The 20,075-nt window shown below is 52.4% G+C and overlaps 1 protein-coding gene across 2 annotated transcripts; it reads left to right on the forward strand.

Moving 5' to 3' along the window:
- The first annotated feature begins 4,781 nt into the window (after positions 1-4,781).
- Positions 4,782-20,009, forward strand: Aldh3b1 (aldehyde dehydrogenase 3 family member B1). 2 transcript variants are annotated; one of them, XM_028771199.1, is made up of 10 exons: positions 4,782-4,875; positions 10,009-10,171; positions 11,926-12,036; positions 12,137-12,257; positions 12,478-12,563; positions 12,877-12,958; positions 14,777-15,163; positions 15,557-15,723; positions 18,157-18,256; positions 19,424-20,009. In XM_028771199.1, the coding sequence occupies exons 2-10, from the start codon at positions 10,010-10,012 to the stop codon at positions 19,612-19,614; spliced, it is 1,407 nt and encodes a 468-aa protein (XP_028627032.1). In that variant the 5' UTR covers positions 4,782-4,875; position 10,009; the 3' UTR covers positions 19,615-20,009. The 2 variants fall into 2 exon arrangements, with proteins under 2 accessions (XP_028627032.1, XP_028627033.1); XM_028771200.1 differs by lacking the exon at positions 4,782-4,875 and adding an exon at positions 7,072-7,132 and having other exon boundaries at positions 19,424-20,003.
- The last annotated feature ends 66 nt before the right edge of the window (positions 20,010-20,075 follow it).

A 20,075-nucleotide genomic window follows, 5' to 3' on the forward strand; every position in this document is an offset into this window, starting at 1 on the left:
GTGTGTGTGTGTGTGTGTGTGTGTGTGTGTGTGTGTGTGTGTGTGTGTTATATCTGTGGTGCATGTGTGTGTATGCATATGTGATTTTTGTGTTTGTGTATGTGTGATTTTTATGTGCTGTGGTTTGTGTGTGGTGTGTAACGTATGGTGTATATAGTATGTGTATGTGGTATATATGTATGTGTGTGCAGTGTGTTAGTGTGTGGTTTGTGTGTGTGTGTGTTGTGTGCTGGGTTTCTGTGTGTGCAGTGTGGGTGTATATAGTATGTGTGTGGTGTATGTGTATGTGTGCAGTCTGTAGTGTGTGTTTAGTGTATGTGTGTGTGTCTGTGCGTGTGGTATGGTTTGTCTGTGTGGTATGTATGTGTGTGGTGTATGTATATGTTGGTGGTTTGTCTGTGTGGCTTTTGTCTGTATACATGCATGTGTGGTGCGTGTATAGTGTATATTGTGGTATATGTGTGGAAGTGGGGGTGTAGAGTGTGGTTATGTATGGTATATGTGTTATATATAATGTGTGTAGTATATATGGTGTAGTATGTAGTGTATGTGTGTATGTGTGTAGTCTGTGGAGTATATGTGGTATGGACGTATGATGTGTGTATGTGTGTAGTGTGTGGAGTGTATGTGTGATGTGTGTATGTGTGTAGTATGTGGAGTATATGTGGTATGGATGTGGTGTGTGTGTGTATGTGTGTGTGTGTGCGCACGCACGCGCTCGCACATTGAAATTGTATGCATCTTGGAATCCAGCCTGAAGGAAATGCTTGTTCCAGACTCATGTCAGACACTGCATGATTTTGTGACTTAGGAAACCAATTCCACCTCTCCACCCCCAGTTTACTCATGGGTGTAATAGAGACCTGCCAAGCACCCCCCGGGGAGGAGCACCCCCCGGGGAGGAGCACCCCCCGAGGAGGAGCACCCCCCGGGGAGGAGCAGTGAGCACATAAGTGTAAAAGTGAACGGGTGGGTGGATGAAGGAATAGGTGACAAGGGTCAGTGGGGAGTCTAGGGGCTGGTGTGGGGACAGTTAAATCTGCAGGGGCTCCTGGCTTTTGACTGGCAGGACTGTCTCCAGACGACAGAGGGCACTGCTGCGGTGAAGCAGAAGGTGGGTTCTTGCGATGCGGTGCCTAGTGGCTCTACGAAAGAGGCAAGGGTGGCGTGTAGCGCAGTCAGTCAGGTGCTTCCTATCATGAGCAGAGTCCTGGGGCGATCGCCAGAACTATGTAACTGGCCATGGCTGTGCACACCTGTAAGTCTAACATACAAGAAGTGGAGAAAAGAGCCAGGCAGTGGTAGCACATGCCTTTAATCCCAGCACTTGGGAGGCAGAGGCAGGCAGATTTCTGAGTTCGAGGCCAGCTAGTCTACACAGTGAGTTCCAGGACAGCCAGGGCTATACAAAGAAACTCTGTCTTGGGAAAAAAAAAATCAGCCACTGATTTAAGAACAGAAATTAGGGACAAAAACATGGCTCAACCAGTAGAGATGCTTCCTGGTTTTCTAAGTTGATTACCTGAGTTTAATCCTGGAGCATCGCATAGTGGAAGAAGAGAAAGATTTCTGTGGGTTGTCCTCTGACCTCCATAGCATGATGTGTCATTTGTACACACATATGTGCACACACATACACTTAGGTGGACTGTAAAAAATTTGTCAGAGAGCAGAGGTCACCTGGGTAGACATCCATTATGACTTGCAGAACAGAGACCTTGACAAGACTTCTATCTCTGCCACCACTAGTCAGACCATGACAACTTGAGGTGAGACCCCAGAAGTGGGCAGTAAAACCACATGCTTTCCCAGTGGCTTCTCTACAACAATGTTTCATACTTTGGGGTTTGTTTGTTTTGCTTTTTTGAGACAGGGTTTCTCTGTGTAGCCCTGGCTGTCCTAGAACTCACTCTGTAGACCAGGCTGGCCTCGAACTCAGAAATCCGCCTGCCTCTGCCTCCCGAGTGCTGGGATTAAAGGCGTGCGCCACCACCGCCCCCACTACATTTCATGTTTTAAATTCTCCTTATGACAGTAATCAATGTCTCTCCCAGGAAGAAAAAGAGGAACTGGCCATGGCAGCTCACACTTGTGAGCCCAGCACTGTCCCAGATTCCCATCCTGGGGAACTGTTCTAGTTTCTTTTCTCTTGTGATCACACAGTTGAGAGAAGAAAAGGGTTTATTCAGCTTATAATTCCAGGTCCAATCCATCACTGGGTGAGGTCAAGGCAGGATCAAAACAGGAACTTGAGGGCAAGGTTTCTCATGGCACCCCTTCTGACCAAGGGAATCACTTCACAGCTAAAGAAATACAGCAGAGGCCATGGAAGATTGTGGAGGCTGCTCTGTTGCTATGTACTGGAATGCTAAATTCTCTACTGAAGGTCTAGGCCCACAAGTGAATTCTCGGTTATCAGCTTTTTGTGCAGACCTTGTTCATTAGTTTAAAACTACTGGTTAAATACAAATGGCTACAGCCACTGTCCTGGACATCATCAGAGAGCAGCAGCCATGGCCCTGCGCTTCCCCATGGCCACGGGCTTCAACAAGGCCCACACATCAGCAAGCTGAGGCTCAGATGGCTCTGAGGGAGCCTCACAAGTGCACCAAGTTCTTGCGGGACATGATCAGGGAAGTGTTGGGCTTTGCGCCCTACATACGAGCAATAGCGCGTCATGGAGTTATCCAAGATGTCCAAGGACAAGCGTGCACTCAAGTTCTTCTAGAAGAGGGTGGGCACACACATCTGTGCCAAGAGGAAGGGAAAGGAGCTGAGCAGCGTGCTGGCAGCTGTGAGGAAGGTGACAGCTAAGAAGGACTGACGAACCAACCATCCCCCAATAAATGACTGATCTCGCACCAAAGGAAAGAAAAGAAAATGACTATAGCCAACTACTGGAGGGGTTAGAGCTAGGCGGGCTTTTGACTTACCTGGTTGAGAAAGAGAGGAAGAGGAGGAGAGAGAAGGCTCCCATGAGAGCAGACAGACCATGAGCACACTGCCAGAAGAAACAGCAAGTATCTGGGGTACACCACTGGGGAGGTAGCCAGGCCAACAGTAGAAAAGTAAATTACGGGTGACCCCCAGTAATTGTCAAAGACAAATAAAATAACCATAGTCTGGGTCTCATTTATTTGTAAACTAGTCGGGGAGAAGTGGTTGTACTACAGAGGGCGATGCTCCTGCCCCCTTCCTCACAGGCTCACCTCAGCTTGCTTCCTTACATAGCCTAGGACCCAGGGTATGGTGCCTCCCACAGCAGGCTGGCCCTTTTGTACCAATTAACAATACAGGTAATTCTCCACAGACGTGGCCACAGGCTAGTATGATCGCACCATTTCTTCAGCTGATGCTCTCCTCTTAAGTGCTATATCTTGCTGACAACGATTTGGCTGAATCCCAGAGAATACTACCTCAGGTACCTTGTCCTAGAAATTTGCCCTAGGAATTCCTATAGGCCTCACTGAGGCTGTTCCTGAGTTGAGACAGATTGAACTCTGAGACGTCCTCCACAGACCCCTGACTAGAAAGGAGGCTCTTGGAATCCTCTAACCTCTTGCTTACTAGGGTCTCTACCAGATGAGCCCATTTGCTGTGTGGCCTCAGACCAGTGGCTGACCCTCTCTGGGCCTAGTTTCTGGCTGAGAGCTACAAGCTCAGCTCCAGCTCAGCCCTACATGACAGCCGCTCTGCCTGTGCACCCGTCTGGCTCAGTTCCAGACATTAACACAGCAGAGCTGTCACATGCTGATCCACGTGACAAGCGGCGGCTGGGGGCTCCATCCCACGCAGAAGACAAGGCCCTCAGTGGCCCCTCAGCTATACATCTACCCCCAGCTAGCTGCATCCTGCAGGTCTGTCAGCGGGGCGTGGGTCTGAAGGCCTCTCTTGCCCTCCCAGGTAGGCTGGGGAGCGGGGTGAGGCGGTGAAGAGCATCTCCCAGGTGCCAGGTCGGCACAGAGGCCCTGGCCAGCAACCTCCAGGCTGGCCCAGGGCACCTGCAGGGAAAGACACTGAACGGTGGCCCAGGGCAGAGAGACAAAAGATGTTTCTCTCTCCCCCACACATACATAATCCAATCGCCAGCCTATCTGCCCCAGCTGCTGCTCAGAATCATCCCCCTTTGTGCTGGCTCCCACAGGTGTCCCTGGAGTGGAGCCGGGAACAGCTCTGCACCTGCAGAGAAGCAGGACCCCAGGGGCCACCTCAGCAACACAAGGTAGCAGGCAAAGGTGATGTCTTTGGGCAAGAGACACGGCCCCAGCTCCATAGTTATAGGTTACCATGCACATCCTATGTGGCCAAGACCTGTCCCTTCTCTGGTCCCATTTTCTCACTGTAGAATGTGAGGTTTGGAGTTGACAAGTCTGTGAGTGGGCTTCAGCTGCCAGAGAACCTGCTCCTGAGACAGTATTTTTGAACTCTGGGTCTGGCCTCTCCTTTTAACAGATGGGAAAACTGAGACTGAGAGTAGCCGAGGCTAGTTGGGGTGTAACGTCTTTCTTGATATTCCAGCCCTCTTTGTCCCCCCTTCACACCGAAGTTCCTAGGCTGCAAACACTCCCACATCAGCCTTCCCTTCCTCCCCGTCCACTACCCCATCAATGCTCAGAAGTGCTGTAACTCTGAACTGGTGCCTTTCTCTGGGCCCTGCCTCCTTTTCTGCAGTCTGAGAGAGTATCTCTAAACCTCTATGAGATAGACGTTGTGGTAAAATCCCAGCTAGCAGCTTCCACCTGGCTTGGAGCCAAGGTCAGGCACTAGGCCAGGGCGGCCCCGCCCCAGGGGCCGGCATTGTTGGACCTTGCATAAGGGCAGGGTGCCAGGCAGAGCCGGACAGCCAGGAAGCAGTGCAGCTTCGCGAAGCCTCAGGTACTGTATCCCGGGAAGATGGGAGTAGAACTGTTATTGATCTGTTCCAGCTCCTCTGGGTTGCCAAACTTCCTGTCTTGTCTGGTAACTGGTGGTTTCACACACAGGCGGCCTGTGTCTTCCAGGCCCTATCTGCCTGAAGCTTGAGGAGAAAAGGGAAGGAAGACACTGAGGGGGAGGGCTGAGAGGCTCGGAGTGCAGGGCCCAGCTAGCACTGGGCTCTCCAGCCCTTCCTCTCCTGGGGGACTGAACATCCTGTGAGGGGGATGAGGGACATGGCTGGCACAGGGCAGTGCACGGCTCCTGAACCCTGAAGGTCCATTCAGATGCTAGCTGTTTCCAAGGCACTACTACCAGGCAGGCCTGGCTAGTTGGAGAGACTCCAAGGATCATAGGGAAAACTCTTCCTCAACAATACACTTAGTCAGAGTGAAAGAGAGGCAGGCCCCCCGCTGTGCTGGGCGGGGAGGGGGAGGGAGGGATCTTATGGTTCCATGGACTTCATATTCTGGGTAGCTTATCTATAGGGAGGGCAGGTGGGCTCAGTCCCCAAACCCAGGAGTGTATTGGTCTCAGTTCCCCAGGGACCCATAGGTGAGAAAAGCTGTTGCCAAGAGCTTTGGCAACTTCCTGGAACCCAGGGCCAAAGCCAGACATAGGCTAGAGATTAAAGCAGGAGTCCCTTAGATTTCAGGACCTGGGGGTCTTTGAGCCTGACTGTGTGACCCATCTCTGGCAGTCCTACTGAAGGTCTCCATACCCTGAGGCCACACCTTAACCTACCATCACCCAGATCCAATCTTCCTGCCTCTCAGGTTGATGCCCTTGCCTGCCTCGAATCCACACTGGATTGAGGTTACCTTGGGCCCTCATCCTGGATTCTCCTCTCCCAGCCGTCCCTCTGGCACCGTGTGCCACTCACTGGTGCCATCATGACTTAGTGCTTCTGGGGGCTGTGCCTGGACCAAGCCTTTAAACCTCTGCCTTTGAGGCTTGCTGCCTCTTCCCCAGCAGCAAGCACTACGAGTGCCAGCAAGAACTTACTCATGTTTCCAATGAAAAAAGAGAACCAAAAAGCCCACAGACCTGCCTGAGGCCCTCGCCAGTAAGTGAGCTTGCTGGGACTTGTGGCCAGGTCACTAAGCCCCTAACTATGGAGGCCTGAGGTGTAGTTGAAGAAACTGAAGCAGGCTTGTCTCAAGCTCTCTATGTAGCCAAGAATAACCCTGAGCTCTTTTACTTTTCGGCGTCCACTTCCCAAAGAATCAAATTCCATCCCTCATGCATACTAGACAAGCCAAGCGAGCTGTGTCTTCAGCCCCTCTGTAGTACTGAGTTTTATTTTTTGTATGTTTTTATAAAACATTTGTTCCTAGCTAAGCAGTGATGGTTGCATGCCTTTAATCCCAGGACTCAGGAGGCAGAGGAGACTCTGAGTTCGAGGCCAGCATGGTCTATAGAGTGAGTTCCACGACAGCCAGGACCTTTTATGTATATGAGTGTTCTATCTGCATGCATCCCTACATGCCAGAAGAGGGCATCAGATCCCAGTATAGATGGTTGTGAGCCGCCATGTAGTTGCTGGGAATTGAACTCAGGACCTCTGAAAGAGCAAACTGTGCTTTTAACCGCTGAGCCATCTCTCCAGCCCTTGTTGTTGGTGTTTTGTTTTGTTGTTGTTTTTGACTAGGGTTTCATGTAGCTTTGGTTCATATGGAATTTGCTAGAACTCACAGTAATCCTCTTGCCTCTGTCTCTCTACAGCTGGGATTACAGGCATGGCTCATGTCAGGCTGATTACTGTGTTTAGAGAGATTCCCCAGGCCCATGGTCCTACTTAGTCCCTAGGGAAACACAAATAACATAGAAACTCCCACCCCAGGCTCAGGGAAAAGCCCTGGGCTCACCAGATCTGAATCTAAGAAGCTGAGCCCAGGACTTGGACAGAGCATCATGGTGGAGACCAGGAGGAATGATAGGACTGAGACCTGAGAGATCGCTCTTCATGCTCCTTGGGCTCTTCTCTTCCTCCTGGTCCTGAGTCTGCAGCTCACAAGTGTTGCTTCCTCCCAAGGACTGTCTGTTTCTCCCCCACCCTCAGGCTGCCAGGTTCTCATGCTCCTGGAACGGGGAGTCTGAAGCCGGCAGCTTCTGTGCATCTGGACCTGGACCGAGGCTTTTCCAGTGTGAAGGAGCTGGATGTACTCAGGCTAGTTCCTGTCCTCCCTGTGCCCTGGTCTTTGCTTCCTTCAGTGAGGTGAAGAACAATCCCCATGCTGTTGTTGTGTTTAAAGGAGTCAGGACAGACATCATTACTGACTGAGCCAGGGTGTGATATTCCTGGGGAACTGGAGAAGGGGTACAGCCCAGTGGAGTTACGGGTATGTCCACTATGGCTTCCTAGTTCTACTGTGATGTCTTAGTCTATGCTTCCTGATCCCAGGTGACAGATGGCCTTGGGTCCTCTGCTTACTCAGGTCCAGCTTGGCTCTCTAGCCCCTGGTGGACACACCCTTAGTCCACAGTGACCAACCTCTAGGGGGCATCATGGGCCAGGTGGGCAATCCTGCAGGAGAGGTGTGTGTCCTGCTGCCATGGTGAGTTGGCATCAGTGTTGCTAGGAGCACTTCTAGAATGTTCTGCAAAGATCTCACCCACAGAGCTCCATGCCCACAGTGTTTGGTAACATGCCTTACATTTTTGTGGGCCCTAAAGAGATTCTAGTGAGCAGGGAGTGACTGTTGGCGGTGTCATTTCTTTTTTCTTTTCTCCTGGGTATGTGTGTTCTGCATGTTCACATGTGAGTTGGTTCACTGTGTGGGGTTGCACATGTGTGCGTGAGGAGGCCTGAGATTGATGTCGGAAGCCTTTCTTCATAGCTTCCCAATTTGAGACAGAGTCTCTCAGTCAAACCCAGAGCTGGCCAAGATGAGCAGTGTCATTAGTCACCTTGTTCCAGGGAGTCCTCTCTGGAGTTATAGGAAGGTCACATGCCCACTGGCATTCTCCTGGGTCTAGAAACCTGGGTCTTGCTAGTCTTGGACAGCAAGAGCTTTAACCACCACGCATCTCCTCAGCTCTGTTGATGACTCATGGGCCCCAGCCTCCCCTGAACTTCCTGGGAACCACAAATGCTTGTATAGTAGTCTGCAAACCAGGGCTCTTTCTCCTCTCTGGTAGAAGCAGAGCCTAGAGAAACACTGATAATGCTCTAGGAGCAGAGGGTGATGCTGTCCCTCACAATCTCAGCTTGTCTTGTTGGAACAGGAGGCCTGGAGGGTCAGTACTGGTCCCTTGGCAAAGCCTCTGGGGTGGCTTACAGCTCCAGACCGACTGCTCTTCCACACACCAGTCCCAAAGGCCTCCCAGGTAGCTGCCTGACAGTGGCAAAGCACTGATGCCCACCCTAGGCCAGAGGCAGACAGCAAGGCCCGTCTTTACAGATGTCAGCTAAAGCAAGCATAGTGCTGCGTGACCATAAACCTGGCACTTAGGAGATATAAGCAGGGGGAACCCGAGTTCAAGCCACATAGAGAGTTTGAGGGCAGTTTGTCTCACATTCAACCAAACCAAACCAAACACCCAGGGCTGGAGAGATGACTTAGCACATGAAGTCCTCGCCAGCATGTGTGAGGACCAGAGTTCATATCCCAGAACCCAGTGTGCTGGGTGTGACAGCTGCCTGGAATTCCATAGCCTGAAGGTGGAGATGGTGGCTCCCCGAAGCAAGCAGTCTACTTACACTAGTTTCAAGACTTTTTATTTTTATTATGTGTATGTGTGAGCGCAGGTGCATGCAGAGGCCAGAGCTGTCAGATCCTCTGGAGCTACAGTTAACAGATGTGGGTGCCAGGAATTGAGCTTAGGCCCTCTGGAAGAGCAGCAAGTGCTCTTAATGCTGAGTCATGGCTCCAGCCCCGGACTGGTCTTATCTGTGAACTCTGGGTTCAGCTGAGAGACTGCCTCAATAAGCTGCAGAGTGACTGAGAGAGATACCGGGATTAGCCTTGGGCTTCCCATGTGCACGGATGTGGGAACAAACATACACACACGCATGTAATCACACACACAGGCAAAATTTGAAAAATGCAAGCCAACAATAACAATGACAAATCCCCACTCCTCCAGCAACTGGGAAGTTTGGGGCACTCAGCCCCCAAAAATGAGTTAAATAGACAAGGTGGGGTTGGCCTCCTGGTCCTGTGGGAGGGGACAATAAGTGGAGGTAGGCAGAGGGTAACTAGGTTTCCATCCTATAGGGCCACACTGTACAAAGCCAAGCGAAGCTGAGGGGCCACTGTGAATAACTAAAGGAGCATTGGAGTGGGCTTCCTGGAGAAAGAGGCTTCAGTTACACTGAGTGCTGAAATCAGAGAGGAAGTGAAGAAAGGGCAGGCCCCTAATGGTCCTAGGCACCAAGTCTAGGAGTGAATTTGTCACAGGGCTCCTCTGATGAGCCCAGGGGAGTCTCAGCCCCTTCCCTGTCTGCCAGTCCTGGCTGGTGACTGTCACCCCACCTGGCCCTTCTCAGCTGTCACTGTCTCTTGTGTTCCAGTTGGCGTCATGGCTGAGGTGGGCAGGAGGGCCCAAGCTGTTCTTCCCTTTGTGCCAAGGAGACACAAGAGTGTTGTCACAAAGGTCTAGTAACTCCTCTGCCTAAGGTCAGCCAAGGTGTCCGAACTGTCACCACTCAGCAGGCTCCTCTTGCGCTCCTGAGCTGTGGTTGCTGCACTGGTATCCCTCACTGTAGCCCATTGCTTCCCACTTTACCCAGGCCAGGCAGTGGAAAGTACCCCCGGGGAGGGCACTAGAGCAGGAGGGGCCTTGACTTGGGTCAGAGCTAATCTTCACTGAAGAAGCAGCAGGATCCAGGCTCAATGGCCCAGCCTTAAAGGCTGGTGAACAGCCCGTTCTCTGTCCTGTAGCTTCCTGTAAGTTCACCTGGCGAAAGGAGACATGTCCCTTATGTCTGGTTGTATCCCATAAAGATACAATGGTCACTCTTGTCACCACTGGAGTTGTCTAAGAGAGACCCTGAAAAGGCTCCAAACCACTGGAATGGGCAGGGGCTGAAGAGTGTCACAAAAGTGAGGGAAGCTCCAGCCACCTGATTCACACTGCATTGTCCTGCAGGATGGACTCATTTGGAGACAAGCTTCAGCAGCTGCGAGAGGCCTTCAAGGCAGGGCGGACGAGGCCGGCTGAGTTTCGGGCTGCACAGCTGCAAGGCCTGGGCCACTTCCTCCGAGACAACAAACAACAGCTGCAGGAGGCGCTGGCCCAAGACCTGCACAAGGTGCCATGGAACAGGGACAGTGGGGTAGGAGTGTGTGTGCCCCCAGGTCAGCGAGAGTGGTACAGCAGGGGTACGGAGCATGGTTCAGGCTCATCCTCCAGGAAGAGGAGCTGAAAGTCTAGGGGACCGCAGCTCCTTTTGTGAGACACAGCAGACTGTTTGACCCCCTGGCTGCCCTCCATCTACTCTGCAGCTGCTTATGGAAAACTTCATATGTGCTTGGTACCGGTACCAGTCTAGGGTCTGGAGAGATAGAGCAAAGCCCCTGTGTCTACAGAGCTGACCTTTGCAGGGGATGGGCTGTGCATGCTGCCTGGTAACATGTAAGGTGTACACACTCCAGTGTTAAGAGGGGCCAGCCCAAGAAGCTGGTTTGTATGTGGAGGGCAAAGAAGGCTTTTCTAAGAAGGGAGGAGTGACTCAGAACAGACAGGAAGTAGGAGAAAGAAAGCACTGCCTAGACATTGGAGGAAGTGGCTCAGCAGCATATGCAAAGGGCCTGAGGCAGAGAGCTTGGTGTGTCTGTAACTGAGAAGCTGCAGAAGCCAGAGTGGCTGGAGGGAGTAAGAAAGACAGAGAGACATGGAAGAGAAGGCCTGAGGAAGTGGGCCACACCCTGGAGGATTTGGATCTCACTTGGCACTGTAGACATCACAGCCTCTGTACACTTGTAGGCCCTGTGGTTTGCTCCCAGTCCCAGCAGTAGCCATACAAGGCCCCCAGTCCTGAGCTGGCTGTCCAAGGGATTTCCCCAAGGAGTTCCTCTTCCCTACATCCCCTGCGGTTACCTTAGAGACACTCCCCACCCCCAGTCCCAGACTCCTGGGACTGACTCCTGCAGCTTCTTACCAGCCCCATCCAGGACCCAGGAGACCCAACTTTTCCCCCTTCAGCTCAGGTTCCACCTCTGCTTTCTCATCCAATTCCAGAAACCTGGACCTTACAAAGGATGCAGCAGCCCAGAAAATTCAACCGGGTGCCTCCCTCTGATCCAGTCAGACTACTCTCACTGTCTCCTCCCTCGGCAGGCCAGGTGCCATCTGCCCAGTGCCATGGCCATTCCCTCATCCTACCCCTAACACTCCTCCTGATGGGGAGTCACAGCCAGTTAGCCCTAGAGGAGGGATCAGAGAACTCAGTTTCTTGCCCAGAGACACACAGTCAGGAAAAGCAGAGGCCAAGGAAGAGCCTTGTTCATAGAACCCTGCCCTACTGAGGTCACTGTGCCCACTGGGTGTAGACTGATTTCTAAGCCCACCCAAATCTCCGTAGGGTCCTCAGGAGCTGCCAAGCTTGCTATAAGCTGTGTGTGGCTGTAACTTGCTGGACCAGGCTCAGCTTCTAGGAAGCATGGTGGTGTTGGGTTGTACAAGATGCCCACCAAGCTTTGCATGAGTATTCCCTTATACAGTGTTGCCTGGTGCTCTGAACTGCCTCTCCAGGCCTTCATCTTCTGCTACCAGAGCACTTGGTAGTATCCCCCTGGGCTGTAGGAAATAAGAAGAGAAGACTTATGCTTTGTGCCTCATGCTCTATATCCTGTGCTGTGCAGAAGCGAGCAAGCCCTGAGCAGCCACCAGGGCCTTTGTACCTGCTGGATCTCTTTCCGCTATGTAGTCTGCCTCCAGGTGCCCAGGGCTTCCAGGAGTGGGTGAATGAACGAATGAATGAATGAAAGGATAAAGAGATGCAGGACCTACAGGAAGGAAGCTATGCCCACCCCATTCAGCCCTGACCCTCACTCCTTTCTGTAGTCAGCCTTTGAGTCAGAGGTGTCTGAGATTGCCATCAGTCAGGCTGAGGTGGACCTGGCCCTCAGGAACCTGCGATCTTGGATGAAAGATGAGAAAGTGTCCAAAAATCTGGTAAGCTGGAGGAGGGGGTGGGGTGGCAGGGGGGGGCTTTGGGAATTCCTTGTTCCCCCAGTGTGGCTCCACAGAGTCTCACTGCTCACCCCGGGCCCAGGCCACACAGCTGGACTCAGCCTTCATTCGGAAGGAGCCCTTCGGTCTGGTGCTGATCATTGTGCCCTGGAATTACCCCTTGAACCTGACACTCGTACCGCTGGTGGGGGCCATCGCTGCAGGTGAGGAGCTCTCCACCTTCCCACAGCCCTCACAAGAGAGCTCAGGACTACCTAGGAACCGGAAAGGGAAGACGGGGGGGGGCCGCGCGCCCCCCCGGGAACGGGCGCCCTGCTTCTAGGTGGCCTTCTCCATCACTTCTGATTCTTCATCTGAGGGTGGGTGTAGACACATACCCTGCATGGCTGCCCTCTTCTAGCATTCCCTCTGTGCTGGCTGCAGGGAACTGTGTGGTACTCAAGCCCTCAGAGACCAGCAAGGCCATTGAAAAGATCCTGGCTGAGGTCTTGCCCCGCTATCTGGACCAGGTAAGCAGAGGTAGTCGAGTTCCTATACTTGGCTAACAGGGCTCTTCTGAGTTGCATGGTCTTAGCTACCCCACCTTCTCTCACCCTTAGCTTCCCTTTTAGGATCTACCCCACGTAGTCTGTCCCCTCAAGTCCCATAGCTGGCCCTAGCATTGCTTTTTCTCTTGGTCTAGTATTCAGCCATCCCCTGCCCCAGAAAGTTCTCAGGAAGGATTGTCCATGCTGGGGTGAAGCAGAGAGGGTGGGAGGCAGGCAGGGTGGACCACCCCTGGACTCAGAAGCTGTGTCTGAGGACCTCTGCCTGCTCCCACAGAGCTGCTTTGCTGTGGTGCTGGGTGGGCCTCAGGAGACCGGGCAGTTGCTGGAACACAAGTTCGACTACATCTTCTTCACAGGTAAGGCTCCGGGTGGCTCCAGCCTCCACAGCCTTAGAGAGAAGAGCATAATCCCATGTCCGCACACACCAGCTACCTCCCTAACCTCAGCCTCCCTAGTAAAAGTCTGCCCATGTTCAGCATCTATTGCACCAGGCCCTGACAGCAGACCCCCCATGGCCTCCCTTCAGCTTTAACAGGTGAGAGGCTGGCTCAGGATGCTGAAGGGCAGTGCTGTCTGATCCAGGATTGCCCTGTTGGCCAGGATAGAATTTGTACCCAAGCTCTTAGAGAGAGTAGCTCCCAGAGGTCACCTGCCATCATGCTAGCTTGTCCCAGGTCCCAGATGTCTGCTTCGAGGGACCAAGATGAAGCTTCTGGATGATATAAAAGGTGGGGCAGGTAGTGGGTAGTGTATCCAAGGCCTGAGCTGGCTGGTTTCTGACTTGTATGTCATTAGAGCAGGGGAGAAGTGGGTATTAGAATTTTCTCTTGACTTTGCCTCAAGCCTAGGAAAAGGCCAGCTGGGCACAGGGAAGGCTGCTGGAGCAAAGGCAGATTGGTCTTCCCTGTGGGGAAAGTCATTGGTACAGTCTCATAAGTAGGCAAGGCAGGAGGCAGGGTGTGTCATCAAAGTCACCTCCACACCCTCAGCCCTAGTGGCCCTTAGGTTTGGGTCCCTGGGGCCAGATACAGAGGCAAGGAAAAGCCCCAGGACAGTCTCCAAGTCAGGTCCTAGCAAACCAGACTGGGATCTTGATGCAGAATCCCATGACTAATCCAGCCGGTTTGCTCATCTGTAAAACTAAGGATATCCAAAGCCAAGGTCTGCCTAGAATAAAAAGGGTTTTATCCAGCATATAGTCCCTAGGAAGTGTTCGCTGAACCGCTTCCTCCCTCAGGCAGGGGATCTCTGTTGAGTACATAGATGGTAGGTCGTGTCCAAGGCTGTCTGTTCTGGAATCTTCTGTCTGTGTTCGAGGCGCTGGGACTCAAGCTCAAAACTTCATGCATGCCTAGTAAGTGCTCTCCACTGAGCTCAACTCTCAGCCTGAGGTGGAGCTGCTGCTCTTTTTTGGGGTTGGCTTGTTTTCCTCTCTCCCCCTCCAACAAGGTCTCAAGTATCCCCCACTGGCCTCAAATCACCACAGAGCTGAGGGTGACCTTGTACTCTGGATACTCTTACCTGTGAGTGCAGGGGTTCCAGGAGCACACCTCCATGGGTGCCTCAGCCACTGTTAGAGATAGGTTCTCACACTGTAGTCCAGACTGGCATTGAACTTGAAGTAATCTTCTACCTCAGCTTCCAGAGCACTGAGTTCACAGGCAAGTGTCCCTATCCCCAAAGTGCCTCTGTGGGGTGTGAACTGAGGAGAGCAGAGAGTAAACAAAGAATGGAGGAATTACGTGGCAGGGAAGGGCTAGGACAGGCTGGAGGATGAGCGGATGGGGGAAGGAGTGGAGGACTTGGGGAGTAGCCTATAGAGCAGAAACTCAGGGAAGACAGAGACTATGAGACAGAGAGGAGAGTCCTGAGCATCAGTCAGGCTAAACTGGCTCTGGCCTTAGAGGACAAGGCAAACGATAGCAGAGGTTTCAGAAGATGGAAAGGTGGTTAGTCCTGTGGTGGGCTGGAGAGTAAGCTTCAGGGTGGAACAGGGACAGAAGGAGATACAGGTAGGAGCAGAGAGGCTTCACTTAGGAGGGAGTCATGGAGTCCAAATTACTGCTGGGAGTGCAGAATAAACTCCTTTGGAGTCCCTGTGCAGGGACCCAGGTGAGGCCATACACCTAGCCAATTGACTTGTGAGTTACTCTAGGACCTTTCCATGTACCCAGGGAACGCTTATGTAGGCAAGATTGTCATGGCTGCTGCTGCCAAACACCTGACACCTGTCACCCTGGAGCTGGGGGGTAAGAACCCCTGCTATGTGGATGACAACTGTGACCCCCAGACAGTGGCCAACCGTGTGGCCTGGTTCCGCTACTTCAACGCCGGCCAGACCTGTGTGGCCCCCGATTACGTCCTGTGTAGCCAGGAGATGCAGGAGCGGTTGGTGCCTGCCCTGCAGAATGCCATCACGCGTTTCTATGGAGACAACCCACAGACCTCCCCCAACCTGGGCAGAATCATCAACCAGAAGCATTTCAAGCGGCTCCAGGGATTGCTGGGCTGTGGCCGTGTGGTCATCGGGGGCCAGAGCGATGAGGGAGAATGCTACATTGGTGAGTCTCCCTGTAACCTAGGCTGTGACCTTCCCAAGCCAAAGGAGCCCATGCTGGACTGCAGGTCTCAGCCTATGTTTAAATCCTCTCTATAGCTCTGGAAGCTGGCCTGAGCACACAGCTCCAGGTACCCAGTGCCACAGCGCCTCATCAATGTGGGTCCTCAAAAGAACCCAGGACCCAGTGAGCTGTGACCTCACTCTAGAGGTTCAGAGTGTGGCTTAAACTTCTGTTCTAGCTCTTGCTGTTCTGTGAGACTCCAGACCCCAAGCCTGAGGTCCCAGGAAATCCTATCCTGGACTTACTTGTACACAGGCTCTGTCCTTATTGGAGTCCCTCTTTCTGGACATGGTCTTGCCTATGGGTGAGGCTGGGTTGCTTCTTGTATTGCAGCTCCCACAGTGTTAGTGGACGTGCAGGAGACAGAGCCCGTGATGCAGGAGGAGATCTTTGGTCCCATCCTGCCCCTGGTGACCGTGAGGAGCCTGGATGAAGCCATTGAGTTCATCAACCGGCGGGAGAAGCCACTGGCGCTGTATGCCTTCTCCAAGAGAAGCCAGGTGGGACCAAGTACCAGTGGGCTGTGGGAGGGGTAGCAACAAGGGGCACAGCCCCTCTGTGTAGTTACAGGGCTTTAGGCATGGTGGCCTCCTGGCTTTGTCCCTGTCCTCCCTCCCAAAAGTCAAACCTTCTTCAGGGCAAACTATCCTGGATGCCATCACACTGGGCCAAACAAGTTTTTGAGACGAGGTCTCATGTATCCCAAGCACACACATGGTACACATACATGGTACACACACATGGTACACACACATGGTACACACACATGGTACACATACATGGTACACACACATGGTACACATACATGGTACACATACATGGTACACATACATAGACACAGGCAAAACACAAAAACTACAAACTAAATACATCTTAAAGATCAAAAACAAACGACAAGTCTATCAAGTAAGGGGATAGGTTAGGTAGCTGAGCCAGTAAAGATGTCACAAAGCCTGGTGGCCTGAGTGCAATCTCTAAGAATCCTGTGGGACAACAACAGACTCCCACAAAGTTTTCTTCCAAAAGATCTTCACAGGAGCTGTGACTAGTGTCTCACTAGTCTCTTTCTCACACACATAAACACGCAATAAAATATTATAAAATTAAAAACAAAAAAACCTACCCAGTAAGTTACATACCCAGCTGTCACCATTCTTAAAATGAAATACACTTTACTTATATGAAACTTTAAGTATACAAAAAGCCACAAAGGCAGTAGACTTCCTGTGTACCCCACAAGCAGTTCCCCAGGACAGACCCTGACACACTCCAGAGCCAGCAAGCATCACCACCACTGCCCCTCCATCCGTGCCACGGGTGCTGCATGGACTCAGACTCGGCCAAGGTCGCTGCAATGTCCCCAGTTTCCTGCTTCCTCACAACTCCACATCAGGGAATGGGATTTCTAGAGAGATGGCTCTGTGATCCTCCAGAGATCTTCCACACATATGTAGGAAGTTAGAGGTCACGTGAGCAAGTCCATGTCTGCTAGAAGGCTCTGCTGAGAGCTGTTCTGTTCTGTCTGGAGTGTCTGAGCATGCCTCCATGCTGACCCTGAGGGGAGGCGGTGTGCTGGAGCTCTCTCTATGGAGGGGACAACCAACATGTTACCACAGACGTGCTCTAGACCCCAGGGCAACAGTCTGTCTCCTGAGCCATTTATTCAGTTAGAACAGCCTCTCGTGTGTGCTTTCGGCTTGTATATATTTGTATATATTTGTCTGCACATGCAGAGGTTGGAAGATGACTTGCAGGAGTCAGTTCTCTCATTCTACCTTGTAGATCCTGGGCATCAATCTTAGGTCATCAGGCTTGGTGGCAAGTACCTTTATCCACTGAATACGTTGCCAGTCCGAGCTTTAAAAACAATTTTTTCTTTTACATTTATTTATTGTGTGGTGGTCAGAGGACAACTTGAGGAGTCCACTCTCTCATTCTACCATGTGTTTTGGGGATAAAGTCAGATTGTCAGGCTTGGCAGCAAGGGACTTTACACAGTGAGCCATCTCAGCAGCCCTTTTAATGAGGTGGGGTCACAAATAGCTCAGGTTAGCCTTCAACTCACTATACAGCTAAGGATTACCTTGAACTCCTGGCCCTTGCACCTTCACTGGTGTCATTACAGGGGCATGCCACCCACCATATCCAACACTGTGTCTGACTATGCAAGCCTCCAGGCTCTCCTGGCTCTGCCCTGTGGCACTTCCTCTCATTCTACGTGAAAGTCTCTGTGGGGACCATGTCAGAGTCACCTTCAAACTCAGCCATTCCTCTGTGGAACCTTTAGAAAACACAACACAGTGCTTTCAGCAGAGATGGCCAGCTGCCCCTCAGTCTCCTGAACCCAGCACTGGTGTGAGACCAGGCTGTCTTCTAGCTTGCTAATGTGACTGTTGCTCTGGGCAGCCTCAGGCTGAGGCAATGCTGATACCTGGTAGGATCCACTTCACCAAACAGAACTGAGTTGTCGTCAGAGGGCACTAAGTAGGGCAAACCCATCTCCTTCCCCTTCAGCATTTGAGGGAACTTCGGACTGGAGAAAACTGTCCAGAAAGTCAGACAAGGCTGAGCTCAGGCTGCTAAGCCCAAGCCCGACCTTAGCAACCCAAACTCACCCCACAGCCCTTCCTTCTCTTCCCCTTTTCTCTGAAAGAACTGTCTCATTTAGAGTAAGACTGAGTAGCTACCCCACCCCGTCCCTGGGAATCCTCCACGACACCTGTGTCCCTACTCTGCCTGTCTGAGTAGATGATGCTAGGTCCCATGACTTATTCTTGGGCTTGTGTCTCAACACCCTACTAGGCAAATACATAGAGAGTATGTCCCCAGGGTGGAGGCTGTGAGTCTGTCCCTTAGGCCCATCTTGGACCTCAGTCCCTCACTGAAACAAGGTCTATTCTAGTGTGCTGTACAAGTTCCTCTTTCTCTCCCAGATCGTCAAACAGGTGTTGGCCCGGACCAGCAGCGGGGGCTTCTGTGGGAATGACGGCTTCATGCACATGACCCTGTCCAGCCTTCCTTTTGGAGGAGTGGGTAGGTAGCAGCAGAGCTCTGTCCTCCTGGGCTGATCCCCACCTGCATCCCCATCCTGCTACTTCACCACATTAACTGTAGAGGATGCGCTCCACCCTCAGTGCCCAGTGAATCGGGCAGGAGTGGAAGCCCCTCTCCACTGACAGTGTCCACCTAGCCTGACTCTCTCCCACCTCCCTACAGTCTGTGGTGGAACTTTCCAGATATGCTTGCACTAACCATGTGGGTGGGAAGCCAGGGAGAGATCATTTTGCTGGGTTTATAAAAACATACCAGTTGCCTCCACCCACTAAGTTCTTCATCTCCCCCCAGTCCTGGCTTTCAACTCCATGGCAGGGCCAAATGATACTGCTTCAGCCTTCCCAAGTCCCTGCAAACCCAGCTCTGAGTATCTCTGTTTCCAGGAGGCCAGGGATGTGGAGCTGCCCCACCCCCCACCCCCCAACTTCAAACCTCACAGCTGTATCCAGCAAGCCCACAGGCATGTGACCAGAGCGGCCACTTCTCCTTTAGGCCTACTTCCTCACTGAAAGTGTCCTAGTCCTTCCACCCAGTCAGAGAGTATCGGAGCAAGTGACAGCATTGCCTGGCCAGTCCTGGTCTTGCCCAGGAGTCCTGCTCCCATTTCCCCCTTCGTCTGTTGTGGCAGCTACTGAACTGACCCTCATGTTACCCCACACCTCCTACGCTCTGTCTGGCCGACTCCACACTCCTGGCTTCACTCAGTTTAAACAAGCCGGCTTCATTACCCAACTCCATGCAGGCCATGTCCCCTGGACGTTCTGGGTTGAGTCCTTGTCCCTTCCGAGACAGTAAGAGCTACACGGGTTTGGAGATATCTGCCACAAACCTAGAAGGAAGTGTCACTCTCACAGAGCCTGAGGCAGCCACTTGCCCAGAGTGACATTCGTGTTCAGCACAGGGCTGAGATTCAACATTGGGCAGCCTGGCTCCAGAATTCATGCCCATGGCCTCAGTTTGTCTGTCCCTCAGGACACCTGGTAAACTGGTTGGGGCAAGCTCAGTGCTCATCCATAATGCCTTGTGATTAGCCAACTGAACAGAGAAACAGAGGCTAAGACAGCCTACCTGTCAGAGCCAAGTCTATGGGATGTCCCCTCAGTTGGCCCTTAAAGACCTAAAGACCCATGTTCTGTGCTGCCACAGGAACCAGCGGGATGGGCAGGTACCACGGCAAGTTCTCCTTTGACACATTCTCCAACCAGCGTGCCTGCCTGCTGCGCAGCCCGGGAATGGAGAAGATCAACGACTTGCGCTACCCGCCCTATTCCAGTCGCAACCTCAGGGTGTTGCTGGTGGCCATGGAGGAGAGGTGCTGCAGCTGCACGCTGCTGTGAGCAGGGATGCTGGGGCACAGGGGCCTGCCTGGGGCACAGCTGCGGAGAAGTGGCCTGCCAGGGCCAGGCCACGGAGCAGTCCGCTCAGCCTTGGAGCAGCCCTCCACCTCCTGGGGCTCCCCTTTTTGTACCTTTGAATGAGATAGTCTGAGGGTAGGAATGTAGGAAGGGATGCAGTGACCTGCCAGTTCCCTCCAGTGCTAGCCATAGAATCTTCGAGAAAAAGGGCACTTCTGAGCTACCCACCTTCCTGTGTTGCAAGGGAGCAGTGATATGTGGCACAGGTCATACTCTGTGACCAGGCATGTCTGGGTCTTCTGAACCTCAGTTTTCTATCTGTACAATGGAGATAAATAAACAAAACTGCCTATGGTCGCTGAAGTGTTAAATTAGGAGGGCTGACTCAAAGCTACAGGTGTCTTGTCTTTTTTGGAGTGGAGATGCTGCCTCCATGGTAAGAT

Source organism: Grammomys surdaster, unplaced genomic scaffold (assembly GCF_004785775.1).
Source record: "Grammomys surdaster isolate TR1022 unplaced genomic scaffold, NIH_TR_1.0 205, whole genome shotgun sequence".
In the NCBI taxonomy this organism is placed as follows: Eukaryota; Metazoa; Chordata; class Mammalia; order Rodentia; family Muridae; genus Grammomys; species Grammomys surdaster.

Bases quoted from the DNA above. Each gene is read 5' to 3' on its own strand.
- Aldh3b1 (XM_028771199.1), top strand. From the start codon at position 10,010: ATGGACTCATTTGGAGACAAGCTTCAGCAGCTGCGAGAGGCCTTCAAG. The intron at 12,564-12,876 runs GTAAGCAGAGGT...CTGCTCCCACAG, and splicing joins TGCCCCGCTATCTGGACCAG to AGCTGCTTTGCTGTGGTGCT. The intron at 18,257-19,423 runs GTAGGTAGCAGC...GTGCTGCCACAG, and splicing joins CCTTCCTTTTGGAGGAGTGG to GAACCAGCGGGATGGGCAGG.